We start from the raw sequence: 15393 nt of genomic DNA, 5'->3' as shown, positions 1-15393 counted from the left end.
GATTTTAATAATTTTTTAAAATTTTTGTGGCATAAAAAGACAACTAACTATTGCTTATATACCTCAAAAAATGGGCTAGCTCAGAGAAAAAATTATATAGTGATGAAAATTGGAAGGAGTGTGTTAGAAGCTTGAGGATTAAACAATTATTTTTGGGTTTATGAAATTGCTACAATAGTGTACATTCTTAATTAGAGTCCCACTAGGGAAATTACAATGATGACTCCTTATCAAGCCTTGTATGCAAAGAAATTTAGTGTTACTCATTTTAGAGTTTTTGATTGTTTATCTTATGTACATGTTTCTAATCAAAATGGAAAGAATTTAGATCCCAAAAGTTAGTCTTGTACTTTTATTGGGTATAGTGAGGATAGTAAGGCTTGCAAGTTGGATAACCCTCACACTAACAATATTCTTGTATCAAGAGATGTGATTTTCAAAGAAGGGGGAGTTTATGGTCGTCAAAAAAGCCATGTTGAGAAGTAAAAATCATTTTTTAGTGGTGGTATTATTATTGACGTTGATCATTGGAAGCCAACTAATACTTTAATTTGAAGTGCTACTAATCAAACAAATGACCTCCTTCTATTTATTAAGATTTAAGTGTAAGCCCAACATCAAGCCCAAGTCCTAATAGGATGGTTAGAATCTTAACTAATATCTATGAAAGAACTATAGTTCAAGCTCATGAAGAGAATCCTAAAGGTGAAAGATTATATTTTGTATTATTTTCACAAGCCGATTTTGAATGATCATGTTATGAGGATGCATGTACTAATGGAATTTGGGTGCAAGCAGTACAGTAAGAGGTGGATTGTATTAACAAAAATGGTACTTGGTAGCTTACATAGCTTCCATCTGATAAGAAGAAAATTGACACTAAATTGTGAAGAAACATTTTGCACCTATAGAATGCCTAGAAACTTTTAGAAAGTTGATTTCTTTTGCAGCCTGAAAGAAATAAAGCATCCGTCACATAGATGTTAAAAGTGCCTTCTTGAATGGGTACTTAGATGAAAAAAGAAGTGTGGAATAGCCACAAGGTTTTGAGGTGCAAGAAAAAAGACATGAAATGTACAAGCTAAAAAAGGCTTTGTATGGCCTCAAGCAAGCATTGAGAACTTCATATGCTGGGATTGATGGGTATTTTCAAGGGAATGACTTGCTAATGATGTTTCTCATATTTCAAGGTATATGATAGAGTCTTCTGAATTACATATGAAGACTGCCACCAAAATTTTGAGGTATGTGAATAGAATTTATACTTTTGATATTGATTACTACTGTTCTAAAAGATTTAATCTAGTTGATTTTATTTTATTTTGATTGGAAAGGTAGTGTAGATGACCGAAAAACTACTTCTAATAATTGTTTTTCTTTTGATTTGGGTTTGATTTCTTGGAAGCAAAATATGTTACAATAAACTCATACTCAATCATTGTGGCTTGAGAAAGTTCTTGAAGAAATAGGTTTGAAATATCATCTTATCACAAATTTGGTGCAAAAGAAAGAGTTATAACTCCAATATACAAGACTACCGAACAACTTGCAGTCATTTTTACTAAGCTGGGTCCCATGGAGGGGGGCTTCCTAAAAAATAGAGTGGACGCTATAGAAATATTTTAGGAATTTTTTTAAAGTGGGTGGTCCCATGAAATGTAGCACAGTTCTCCTTAAAAATTTAAGCCCCTAAATTGAAGGAAGCTAGTAGTCCCATGAGCGGGAGTGAAAAATGAAATAATTTGTTTTGTCTATTTTCCCTCTAAAATGTTTGGTGAAACTCATCTCAACTCTCTTTTGATTGCCAAGTGGCAAATACAATTTTTAAGCTGGTGGGGCAATTTCTAGCCCCACCCCATTTTCCCCTGCTTAAAAATGGAAGCCTAAAAGGTAGGAGCTCCTATTTTTTAGGAGCAGATTCCAAATAATCCTGTAGCAAAAAAAAAAAACTCCATGAGACCGCATCTTCCTTAAAAATAGAACTTAAGCCCCTCCCATGAGACCCCTGCCTAAGGCTGTTACCTAAGCTATGTTTTTATAGTTCAAAATTGTATTTTGAGTTTCTCCGCATCAAGGGAGAGTATATTGGCAACTGACAATGCCAGTGCTGCGTTTCATCTCGAGAATGTCAGTTCTATTTCAGTTTCAAGTTGTTTACATTTAGAATTTTCTAAAAATTCATTTGGCATCGTTTTCTATTCGAGTCTGCAAACTCATATATACCTTTATGATTATAAAATCTTTGTTTTGAGGGGTATTTTTAGACCGCTCTGTTGAATGTAATACAGTGTGTTCCAATTTTCTGTCTGAACATAAGAGGCTCTACGGAGGTGTGTTCTGTTTTTGTTTTGTTAGGTTTATATATTTCTGTCATCTTTATTGTTGGTCTGTTTGAAATCTTCAAATAGAAAACTCCTAGAAAAATCTGAACATACAGCCAGGAACCCAGTAGTGGGAAGTAGTGACTACCATAGAAGAAAATACAATGGCAGGAGCAAATTTTCAATTCTGGCCGGTAGTATAATTGTGGCGAATAATAATTTTATCTACGAAAAGCTCTTTACAGCTATGCAAAATAATACAATTGATTTAAACAGTATAAACATTTGATATTGACACAACTCCTAAATTTTAGAAATCTGTCGGAGAAACGACGGGAGATGATTAGATTCTCCAAGTACAGCACAGGCACTATGTTTTACTTCTTATCACATACATTGAACATAAATTACAATTTGAAAGATTTCCATGATATAAAAATAAGCTAGATGAATGTAACCAGTAAAAGAGGAGTCAAAATAGAACGGCATTAAAAGTCTAATTGAGAGCCCACTTTGAAAATTACATCAAAATTCTTCTCCCCTGGCTTCATGTCTCATTCAATGTTACGAAATACATTGTCAATAAACGTTTGTTTTCTAATGAACAGCAATAATTAGTCGTAGTTTGCTATTACTTATTGTTATTTTAGTATTTAGGTAGATGCATACTAATATATAATGTGATGAAATCCAAAGGAAAATGTTAATATGGATGAAAGGAAAGCAAAATTTACCAAATAAAAGAACATTTCCTAGAATATATTTCTGATTCTTCTAGTGCACGGTAATCTTTATCATATTTGAAATTTGTATACTAAGATGGTGACCTTTGAATTCTGTTGATTGCTGTAAAATAGTAGGTGAAGGTATACTAGAAGATTTTTGACAGGAATGTTCAAGTAATCCAGCAAAGCAGTATTTGTCCACTTTGTATACGTACTGGACAGAAAATTACCTAACTACGGTATGTTGAAAGGCTATTAGTTGTTCACTCTCTCTAAAATTTCACTAACATGAAAGAAAAATGTTAACGTCGACCTTATTTGTTGTAGAGGATAGTAATTTCATATTAGATATTCTTAATTTCTTTTATGATTCAATAAAAAGGAATTTAAGGATTGTTGGGCAGGGTAGGAGTGTGGTCGGGGAAGAAAAAATGTGTTTGGGTCAAATTTAAGATTCATAATCTTTTATTTTACAAATAAATATTGGATATTGTCTAATATGTTTTAACAAAAATAAATATTATTTGAGTTTTATAATCATTTAAAATTAAGAAAAATATTTAGAAAAGGTAAATAGTTTGATAAGAAATTCTGTTTCATGTATAGAATTCAATATTTTTTAGTCTTTCAGTTTACAAGTGATCAATAGACATTGCCTAACATTTTTAAAGAATAGAGTAAATATTTTATAATTTTTATGAACATTTGAAATTAAGAGAAATATTTTTAAAAAGTAAACAATTCCATAAAGATTGTTTTTTCATGGATAAAGTTCAATATTCCTTAATCTTTCAGTTTACAAATGACGAGTAGACATTGCCTAACATTTTAAAGAAAAAGGCTAAATGTTGTCTAGCTTTTATGACCATTTGAAATTCGGAGAAATATTTGGAAAAGGGTGAGCAATTTGATAAGGAAATTTGTTCCATGGATACTGTTCACTATTTTTTAGTCTTTTATGACCATTTGAAATTAAGAGAGATATTTGGAAAAGGGTGAGCAATTTGATAAGGAATTTTGTTCCATGGATACTATGCACTATTCTTTAGTCTTTTATTTGACAAATGAGCAGTGGACATTGACTAACATTTTTAAAGAAAAAATGGCAAATACAATGGACATTGACTAATATTTTTAAAGTAAAAATGGTAAATATTTTTTTACTTTTATGATCATTTGAAATTATGTTGGAGAAATTATGAGTCCATGAAGTTGCACACATTTCAATGGAAGAAACTATCCAACCACATACAAGAATGTTGCAACTTGAGTGATGAAGAACAATGGAGATCGAAGAGAAAGGCTTGAGATTAACCTACAATGGATTTCTATTGAATTGATATGTTAAAATGTACAAATGACCTTGCTTATATAAGAAAGAGGCTAGACAATTGAGAGAAAAAATAATGTCATGTGAGATGAGAGAGAAGGTAGGAGTGGGTACAACTACCCTATAACAAAATTAAATACATGAAACTAACTTATCTCTATCTAGAATGACACCTAATATAATTAACATGAACAATATTAAATGATTGTGTCATGTGACAAATAAAGCTATTATAATTAAACTTAATTAGAGTAAATAGAATAAATTTAATTTACTCAAGAATATTTTAAAAAGGTGAAAAGTTCAATAAAAAATTGTGTTTCATAGATAGGATTCAACATTCCTTAGTCTTTCATTTTACAAATGAATAGTGGACATTACCTAACATTTTTTAAAAAAAAGGGTAATGATCAATATTCCTTAGGAGTGTTTGAGTTTAGAATGACTTTGTTTTAATTGATTTTTTTGGTTCATGGGTTGTGAATTTTAGGTTTGCTACATTAAATTTCGTGAGTGATTGTATAATATTGTTTTCTAATATTGATATTATTTATTTGTCTTTGTTGCTTTCTTAAATTTCTTCACTTATATAATTTTAAATTCATAAATATGACTCTAAACAGCTAAAAATCCACCTTTACCACTAATTTAAAAAAAGACAAGACTAAAATCAATTTTAAAATAATTAATTCTTAAGCAAACTCCCACCTCTTTGTAAGCAGCTCTAACAATTCTTCTATTATATTATGGGCACTTAAGAAAAAAATTATACAATTAAGAAAGAGAAAAGCAAAACTCAGTGAGGTTAAATCACTCAAACTTCAGACAGCTATACGCACATTCTGCGTAATGGAGAAATCTCATTGTCTTGATGTTACTATATTATAATATAAAAGCTAACACTGGATACCGTACCAGCGAGGAATTGTGGGGTGTGGGGCAACTTTTTTTCTGTATCAACCATTTTGAACATATAAATCGCTAGTTCACGGGCATGGCGTTCAATCACGAGACCAAATGTAAAGACACATTAGCCCTATAAATCCCTACTAGGAATCACTAATTCTTCATATCATAGGTTTGCAGAGCTCATAGCTTTCTCACTTATTGTTTTCCTTAGGTAGATTCCCAGCACATTTGAAGATATTAGCAATGAGAAAAGCCATAGCTGTGCTCTTTATTGTTATGATAATGTCATGGACTCCTACTTCTACAGCTAATTGTCCAGTTAATGCTGTGAAGCTTGGAGCCTGCGTTGATCTGCTGAGTGGGCTTGTTCATGTGAGCGCAGGAGATCCTGTTGCAAACCAGTGCTGCCCTGTCATTCAGGGAGTCGCCGCATTAGAGGCAGCTCTGTGTTTGTGTACAACAATTAGGGCTAAGGTTCTCGGCCTCAATGTACTTCTTCCAGTAGCCCTCAGCCTTGTTGCTTCCTGTGGAAAGACTGTTCCAGCTGGATTCAAATGCCCTGCTCAGTGAGCTGCTCCTTTGATTTGATATGCTATGGAGGTTGTTGTGTTTTTGTCAAGTTTTCTTCTTAATTTTGTTGCACGCCATCAAGATGTTAATGATTTCCTACTAAGGCACTATGAAATTCATGTTATAGAAGTTATAAGCAATTTGTAGCTGTGTGAGGGTTTTAGAGTGATTGTAAGGTTGGTGTAATTTGAAGCAGTGCATATTATTATTAAATAAAAGAGTGGAAATATAAGCCCACTAAAATTTATCTGACATGCTTGTGAGTTCTATCATGGAGACTACTTATTTGGAGGGGTAGATTGATGTTAGATTTTGGAAACCAAGAACATTCTCCATAATTTTTAATGCTTAAGTACAGTAGAATTATAATGATTTCGATGTAGTTTCTTCTGAATAGAATTTATGACGAATAGTCCAGGTTTTTTGGCCAAAAATATGTGCATACGGATCAGTGTTTTTTTTAAAGACAAGAATATAGTCTTTAAGTGATGACGTTTGGGAGAAGGATATTATCACAGTCACTCAGTAGAGAAATGTTTGAGGCCCTATCGCCTGAGTGAGAACTGCTAAGAAAAACTGACATCTCTACTTCTGTGGCTTTTACAGTTACGTTGTGATGTAAACTGTAGAATTTAAGACATGCGAAATATATTTTGTTCGACTTGTTTATATTTAACTGCAGTAGACTCATTTGAGTAAAAAATCCAGTTTGGTCTTTTGATGGGAACATGGGATTTAAAGGGTTGATTCTTTTATGTATAGAGAAATGCTGTCTAATCTATTTTACGGTAAACATATGGCACATGATTATTAAAATAAGCCATTTTGAAGGAATTTATAAATGGATGTTCACTCTATTCAACAGTGACAATGAAATGATTATTAAAATAAACCATTTGAAGACATTCCTAAATGTATGTTAACTCAGTGACAAATTTCCTTGTCAAAAAAACTGTATGGGACAGTGTACATGTACTCTTAGTTCTATGGAATGTACTTCATGTTATATGGATTGAATTGCGTCTTTTAGGATTGAAAAATTGAGCTATTTTAATCAAATCATTAGATGATAGGATTTAGTAGTTAAGCATCCTAATTTCACATTTCTCAAAATCTTATGTTGAAATTTCATATCAATCCCATTTTTTACTATAGATTACTTGGTAAGTCCCCTCTTTACAACTAAGGTATCCAAGCCACATCAGCATGATTTTCTAAAGTTGTCCAAAAGGCCCATGCTTTTTGCCAAGGCATCCAAAAAGGTTAAAAAATGGTGAGACTAATACTTGTGCACGGAGTCATGTTTTATTAGTGTGTTGATGTGGCATCACATGATTTGTTACTTTTAGATCTAAGGGACACACTTCATTCAATTATGGGTAGTCATCATCAGGAATAACAACTTTAAAGTCACAACTATTGGTGCAATATTGTCAAAAAAATATTGGGCATTAAATCAACAAGTGCTATACTTTAGAAATGCACTCAACTACTACGTCCTCTCCCCTATTAAAGCAAATAACAAAAAAAAATAAAAATTCCACTAGTGATTTTAAATAAAAATATATTGGTACATATAATTGCAAAAGGAAAGTGAATGTTACTTTACAAAATTATTGATTAATATAAATAATATGTATATAAGTTAATTTAGACAATTCAATTGTGAGTATGAATATTAAAATATTGAAATTTAGTTGTTATATCAAAAAATTAAATAAGGTTGATAAAAGTGTTTAGGTCTTATAGAAGTTGATGATACAACCATAGGAGCCAAGAATCATCTGCAAGAAAAACACATGTCACACAAAAGAGATCAAACAAAGATAATATGCTCCATAACAACTTGAGAATTTTGTATTGATGCACAAAACAATATTGGAGATACAACTACAATGAATGAATGAATGAATCCTTATTAAAAGATGAATGAAACCCTAAATGCAAAACCTGAAGGCTAGATTAAATTAGCTAGCACAAAGTGTCACAATCATAATGAATGAGATAACTTAAGCTATTATTAGTCTAATATAATAAAAGGAAAAAATGCCTAAGTTTAGCTTAACTGAAAAATTAATTACGGGACCTAATTAATAAATAATTGGATGAAGTGTCCTAATTACTCCAACTCCTCCCCTTAAGATTAACTTAGGGATAAGCTAAAGAGATAAACATGCATGCATGCATGAATGATTCCTGACAACAAGCCTTGATCAAGTATATTCATGCACAAACAAATGGCAAGCAGTAAAACTCTCATAACTAAAGAAAAAGAGAAAACCTACTAGGAGAAAATTCTTCTCCAAAGAGAGAAAATACAATAGCTATACTAGAGAAAGAAGGAGAGAACTCAATGTCGCCCCCAAGGATTGATTCTATCACAATAATATAATGAATGTCCCCCAAAATAGAGAGAAAATGAGGATATGAATCTCGACAATGAAGAAGTAGCTCCTATGTCAATGATGAATGCTTGGAAAAAAAAAATGATCCACTTCTTGCAAACCAATTTTTTCTCCTTAGAAAGACACAAATCCACTGAAGATATGAAAAGATACTCCCATAATCTAGGAGTAGGAATCAAATCAAAATTTTGTGTACCTCTAGAACTCTTTGATATGTTGTTATGTTAATGATATATGATGACACCACAAACCAATCAGGTACATGCCCAATCAATGTAGGAGGTGGAAAAATATGACTACAAAATTGATGAAGAACAAGCTCCATGGGTGATAAAGATGAGTTGACAAAATTGATGTGGCTACCAACAAAGAGGAGATGGATTCTCTCAAAATAATCGTCCAAATCCATAATATAAGACTTCACAAACAAACATTATATTTTTGTAAGATACAAATCCCCTATAGGTGTGTCTGGGAGAATAATGTTCTATTGCACTAAATCATGTGGTCTATGCATGAGCCAATTCCAATATGATTAGGAACAATAGAAGATGAATATGATTAAAATGAGATCACAATGTATGAATTAGGAATATGAAGATAGGCCTCTTATCCATTGAAACATGCAAGACTCATAATATACTCAAAAACAGTAAAGCATCATCATTTAAGGGCATGAAATACGCATGTACAAGGGGAAGAAGACAATTTTATATAGGATTCTCTAGGAATGGAGAGGTATGAGGGAATCCATACATCTCCTAAAGTTGGGTCCAAAGTGTGCGAGGACACTCAAGGTCTAATATAGCATACATAGTGGCATAATCAATACTAGAACAAATCAGACCTACAATATGGTCTATGATATTACCGCAGGATGATTTATCTTTTCAAGTGATTGGTCTAGGTATGATTACATATAAATAAGGAAACAAATCTAGTCACCTAAGATGTGTCAACATGTCATGTTGCCAAAACTCAAAATTGCCCTTTGTGAGGTAGACAACTAAAAGATGAATAGAAAAACCCATGACACCTCCTCAAATAAAATAATCAAACCCCAAAAATCTCATGACATATAGAGAATATAAAATACAACCTTGTCCAACAAATAGATCCATCCCAAGTGTCAAAAAACCCAAGAAATGGACTAGACAATGAAAAGATAGAAATATGAATAAAATGCACATGAGAAAAATCTCAAAAAGTAAACCAAAGATATAGAAAGAGGAATCTAAGAGATTTTTGATGATATCTAGCTATCAGTAAATAGAGTTTGGATGTAGATATGCCCCCAAAAGTGAAAACCAAAAGGCTGAGTTTGGAGGCTTTGTACAAAAATTATAGTAGAATCTAACAAAAACAAGTACAAATCTAGATTGAAAATAGAAATAGCATTCTGACGATATCTTTTTTACATGATTTTGAGCCTGTATGCCCAAGTTATGGTTAAAAAATCACACCTAGGTCACTTAGGGATTGAAATCTTGAATTGGGTAAAAGGGTTGATGCACTCTTAATGTCAATGGAATATTCCTCTTTTCCAAACACATATTATCACCATCACCAAAAAACAAAAGATTTGCTAGAATATTCTCTAGCTCATTTGAATATGCTAGAAATGTTTCTCTATCTCCTTGCACTAAAATTAGTAAGGTCTACTAAATCTAGGGGTTCAATAATTTAGGGCCATCACAAAAAACTCAAACTCATTTATGTAGGTCAAGGTAAGTGGCTACATATGCTATGTAGGTCTTCATAGACGTAAAGTAGAATTAACACAAGTGCCCTTTTTGAAAAATCGACCTTGCATTTTTATGATATTTTGGGAAAAAAGGGTAGTAAATGTTTACCAAAAAAAGATAAATTGCTTGATTTTTTTTTGACTTGCATTATTTTGCACACCGAGCACACTAGGGTATGGAACTATATAGTTGTCTTGATTTATGTTGTATGGTATAAAGTTTTGTGCCCCCTAAAAAAAATTACAATTTTTTTCTTGATCTCTAATTTTGATGTATTGATAGGATTTTTCAAGGTTCTTGTGCCTTCTGAGTGCAATGACAACAACCATTATGCTTCAAAGTGCCCAAATTTTTTATCTACTCTTCTATTTTGCCTCAATTTATGTTATGTCATCCAAATTGACCCAAAACATGAATTGCTCAAATTTTGATGAAACTACAGTCAATCTTCAGGTTTTGGGACATTGTGAACATGATGGTAACCTCCGTTTGAGCCTAATACATACAAATAAATCACTCAAGGTTGGATCCATCAAGACTGCAGATAAGAAATTAACAGATATGAAGCTCTAATATCATGTAGAAGTTGATGATACAACCATATGAGCCAAGAATCTTCTACAAGAAAAACATGTATCACACAAAAGAGATCAACAAAATATAATAGGTCCATAACAACCCAAGAATTATGTATTGGTGCACAAAAGAATATCAGGAATACAATTAAAATGAATGAATAAATCCTTATTAAAGTATGAATGAAACTATAGGTGTGAATCTTAAAAGCCAAATTAAATTAGCTAGTAGCAAGTGTCACAATCATAATGAATGAGATAACTTAAGCTATTATTATCATAATTAAATAAAATAGAAAAGAACCTAAGTTTAGCTTAAGTAAAAAAGTAATTAAAGGAGGTCTAATTAGTAAATAATTAGAGAAAGTGTCTTTATTATTTTAATAGGTCTGAGAGTTATAATATAAAATAAATCTATTGAATTATTAAGGACCATATGTTTGAAGACTAGAAATGTTGGACCTCTATTTATGCTTTTCCCTAGGATTGAAATTGTTCATCATATCTATAAAGGGCTAAAGCCATAGTGTAGGTCTTTCCAACTATTGCAAATTTAACTTCTATCCACACTAATAATCTCACAAAATGCACACTCTATTTAATTTTATTTTTTTGTGTTTCTATATGGATAATATTTTTAAAGATAGCTTCAAAGAGCTTTCAAATTTATAAAGAATGTGTTATTTTAGGTATCCTTAAACAAATTCTAACTTTATGATTATGTGATATATTTAGGACAACAATATGTAAATGACCATTTTTTATGATGGTTATGTAAATAATTTATTTTATAGTATGAGTGCAATTGTTTCTAAGTTTCTTTTATTATGACTACTTGAGAAAAGTTAAAAATTATTGAATAAGAGATTATGATGAAATGAATCAAATTTAATTCCCTTAAAAGTAAGTACACAACATGAAATAGTTGACCTATATTGTTAAATGCATTGTTTGGATTAAGGAAAAAATGGGTTTTGTAGGGACCCTGAAACCCTTTACAAAGATGATTCAAAAAGGTTTAGAATCAAAGCATTAAACCTAGAACAAAAATACAAGAAAAAACAGGCTACTGAAGATACAATAGGACACACTACAAGCAAGAAACTACCAAAAATCTAGAAAAAGCACCAAAAACCAGCAACAACGAAGCAGGAACCAGTACCGAGACAGAGACAAAACCAAAAACAAGAACATAAACTACATGAGTCTCTTTAAGGTTTGTACAACCTCAACCTTGAATTGACTCATTTTATTAGCAGCAAACCTTAACTCCCGATAATCCACAGTCTGGGAGGCAAATTTCCTCTTCATATTCCCCTTGGTCCTCTTACAAGGGCCATAATCCACCTGATTCTTGTCTTTATCCTCATCCAGGATAACCAACATCTTGTCCTATTGATCACTATTAAGATTATTCACAATAATGTTCATTGCATCAACAGTCTACTTAAAAATTCAGTGTTTGTTAGACATTATGGTCATAGGGCTGGGCTGAATCTTCTTGAATGCATTGTTGATACAATTTCAGTGGAATTTATTGTTTCCAATTTGAAAGGAAATTCTTTTTCCTAATATTGACACCCACAAATCTTGACATTCCTGGAAAACTAAGTGTTTGATTATAATAGTTCCATCAAAAAGATGATAGCTAAATATAATGAAGACGATCCAAACATTATTTTTAGTTAATGTATTTCTCACCCTTGTGTTTACTCATCTTGTCTTAATTATTCTTATGAAATGTCTAGATACATTAAGTTCATTAATATATGATTTAATTGCATAATTGTATGTGTTTCCTAGATTACACATTGTCATTGATCATTATATGTTACATCATGTACAATCTCCATTGTTTTTATGGCATTTCCCCTTAAGAGTGCAATATATATTTATAAATGCATTTTATCGATGGAAGGATGTGACTGAGAAAACATGTGTTCACTTGATCATTCTAGTGACATGTGACTAGTGTTATGTTTGTGTCTTCACTCGTTTTTATTTATTTAAAAATATGTTGTGTATATCTTATCCATTTCACTCAATTCTTGTTGAAAGATATATTTTCATAATATATGTGAAGTCATGATTTGACTCATTATTAGTTTGAATGTGTCAAGACTAGAGTTCTTAACAAGTGATTAAAATTTGTAAGTCCAACCAATTAAACTCAAGGATATTTTTTCAATAATTTTCTTCTAAAGTTTTTTATATTAAAAAAATGCAAAGCAAGAAATTTTCAAATATAATAAAAAGAAAAATTTTATCTTAATTTTCATTAGACAAAAAATTTAATAAAGAAATTAAAAAGGAATCCAAAGACTAAGCTTCAGTTGCATAGTTTTAGAATATAGAAGTATTGCCCGAACTTGAAATATACAATTAAAAGGAAGCATTAGCATTAGTAATATGGCTGATGGCATTTAGCATTAGTGCTATGGCTAATGTTATTTTCCTTTTTAGTTTCTTGCAAGTGAACTAGTAAACTTCCAAGGCCTTTAAGTGACATTTCCTAGATTCTTGTAATTGTCCTAGATATTTGATACTACTTGTTTGGTCCTAAGTTGATCTACTTACAGATGAAGATGTCATTTCAAAGTAATTTATCTCTTGTGATGTCCAATTCAACAAAAGTCAAGTCGAAGATCCGATTATATTTTTTTCCTTCAAATACATACAGGTTACATATCATGAACCGAAAAATTGAATAATCTGTTGTTGGATGTATATTACTTTTTGGTTGCCAGAATTTTTGCATCACTAAGGTTGGCACGCCACTTAAGCATGATCGATAGGGAGTGAAATGAGCTTAAGGATTCCAAAGACTAAGTTTCAGTTGCATAGTTTTAGAATATAAAAGTATTGCCCGAACTTGAAATTTTCAATTAACAGCACATACCGTTGATCATACGGCATCAAGAAAATAAATTTCATTCATTCTTTCCATCCCACTACAGTCAAGAATATGGTTTAAATTGTTTGTGAGCGTCTTGCTTTTATTGTACTGGATCCTATGAGTAAATTTGCATTCATTTTTAATTGATGTCAATACTAAACAGCAATTCGGCTAACTTTATTCGCTATAAAGCATATAGAAAACAAGCTGTAATTCCTATTCCCCAGCAAAGGAAACAAAAAATCTTGTCACCTGCTTAGTACATCACCTAACGAAAACCGGGAAAACGTGGATAGATTTCAACAAGAACCTGACAGAGTTCACGGGCAATCAGCCCACACCAAATGTATGCAAATGTTCAATATAGTTACAACACAATTCCTGCACGTCGAGTAATCAACCCTCACCAAATCATGGTATCTCTGATGGCGATAAATACCCACTATTAACTCTCGTCTTCTTCAAAGCATATAATTGCAGCAACTTGTTTCCGTAGTATTGTTTTCGTTAGTTCTGCTGAGAAATCAATATTGTGAGAATGAAAAAGGCTGGTGCAGTATTGCTTATTGTTATGATTCAGGTGGCCACCACCATGCCACTAATAATGGCGGAATGCCCACTTGACGCTGTGAAGCTTGGAGCCTGTGTTGATGCGCTTAGTGGCCTTTTGCACGTGGGCGCTGGAGATCCCGTAGTAAACCAATGCTGTCCTGTGATTGAAGGAGTTTTGGCATTAGAGGCAGCACTGTGTTTCTGCTCAACCATTAGGGCCAAGCTTCTCAACCTTACTATCCTTCTCCCACTGGCAATCCCGCTTATTGTAGCCTGTGGAACGACAGTTCCTCCAAGCTTCAACTGCCCAGCTCAGTAACCTGTTATCATTGCTCAAAGTATTCTATAGCTTAGTTTTCTCTTCAACTCATATGCCTACTAGTATCTATTCTATGGTTTTGGCTGTGGATTTCAGTGCTTGTTGGCTGAATAAAAATGTTGGAAGGATGACGCTTTGCAAAAGAATGTTCGCCTCGTATATTTGAGGTTTGTGAAGAGTCATGCAACTTTCAACTGTAGAAATTCTATTGCAGTCACTGATTATTAATCTCCTATCTCATAAAAATTATTTAACTGCTGAAAATAAATTTACAGCTGAATATCGAAAAATAACACAACTGCAACTTCACTAAAAATACGGAAAGAAATAAGCAACACAAGGACACAATATTTTTGGACAATCGTCCCTGGAAAAACCCCTAAGGGAAAACCAGTTCTACAGATGGAAAATATGTTAATCTTCAGCAATATAAGAATTACAAAAGAATTCCTTGCCTCTTACTGGCAGAACTCCGACAAACTCCTAATATCTCCTGCTGATATCCTCCACTGCTATATCAACGCTATCACTGCGCCTCTTTCTAACACTGCAAGACTATTTGCTATCACTGCAAATTCTTCTCAAGACTTCTTATTTTCCAAATGACCCATGACCCCTTTTTATACTACTCTATTGGAAAACCAACGGCTGAGATTAATTCAAACCAACGGCTGAGATTAAGACAACTCAATTAACCAATACCTAATTTTGGCTATGAGGTGTCACCTAAAAGAGCCACTATTAAATAACAATTGTTATTATCCTAACAACACTTGTTTGACAAAAACAACCATTTTCTAATTCTAGGTCAGGACGAACAGCTGTCCAAAACTACCCATAACTAATGCTATTATTTTTGGGTAAGGACGAACAGCTGTCCAAGCTACCCATAATTAACACTCCCTCTTAGCGAGGAAGTTGTTCTGCACGACACCCATCTTATCTCTGAAGAAGATGAATTTTGCCTTCCCCAATGCCTTTGTCAGAATGTCTGCTACCTGCTCCTCTGTAGGTATGTACTGTAGCTGAACAATCCCCCTCTGTAC

General features: G+C 32.5%; 2 protein-coding genes across 2 annotated transcripts; both read left to right on the top strand.

Moving 5' to 3' along the window:
- Positions 1-5404: 5404 nt before the first annotated feature.
- Positions 5405-6107, top strand: LOC131039660 (lipid transfer protein EARLI 1-like). Its single transcript, XM_057972453.2, has one exon. The coding sequence runs from the start codon at positions 5529-5531 to the stop codon at positions 5853-5855; it is 327 nt and encodes a 108-aa protein (XP_057828436.2). The 5' UTR covers positions 5405-5528; the 3' UTR covers positions 5856-6107.
- A 7907-nt stretch (positions 6108-14014) lies between these two features.
- On the top strand, positions 14015-14347 carry LOC131875872 (36.4 kDa proline-rich protein-like). Its single transcript, XM_059220574.1, has one exon. The coding sequence runs from the start codon at positions 14015-14017 to the stop codon at positions 14345-14347; it is 333 nt and encodes a 110-aa protein (XP_059076557.1).
- The last annotated feature ends 1046 nt before the right edge of the window (positions 14348-15393 follow it).

The sequence above is a fragment of the Cryptomeria japonica genome, chromosome 5 (assembly GCF_030272615.1).
Source record: "Cryptomeria japonica chromosome 5, Sugi_1.0, whole genome shotgun sequence".
NCBI classification, from domain to species: Eukaryota; Viridiplantae; Streptophyta; class Pinopsida; order Cupressales; family Cupressaceae; genus Cryptomeria; species Cryptomeria japonica.
Note: the sequence above shows the minus strand (reverse complement) of the source record. Positions and strands in the feature narration are given on the sequence as shown.

What these genes read in the sequence shown, in the direction of transcription:
- LOC131039660 (XM_057972453.2), top strand. Translation starts at nt 5,529, where the DNA reads ATGAGAAAAGCCATAGCTGTGCTCTTTATTGTTATGATAATGTCATGG.
- LOC131875872 (XM_059220574.1), top strand. Translation starts at nt 14,015, where the DNA reads ATGAAAAAGGCTGGTGCAGTATTGCTTATTGTTATGATTCAGGTGGCC.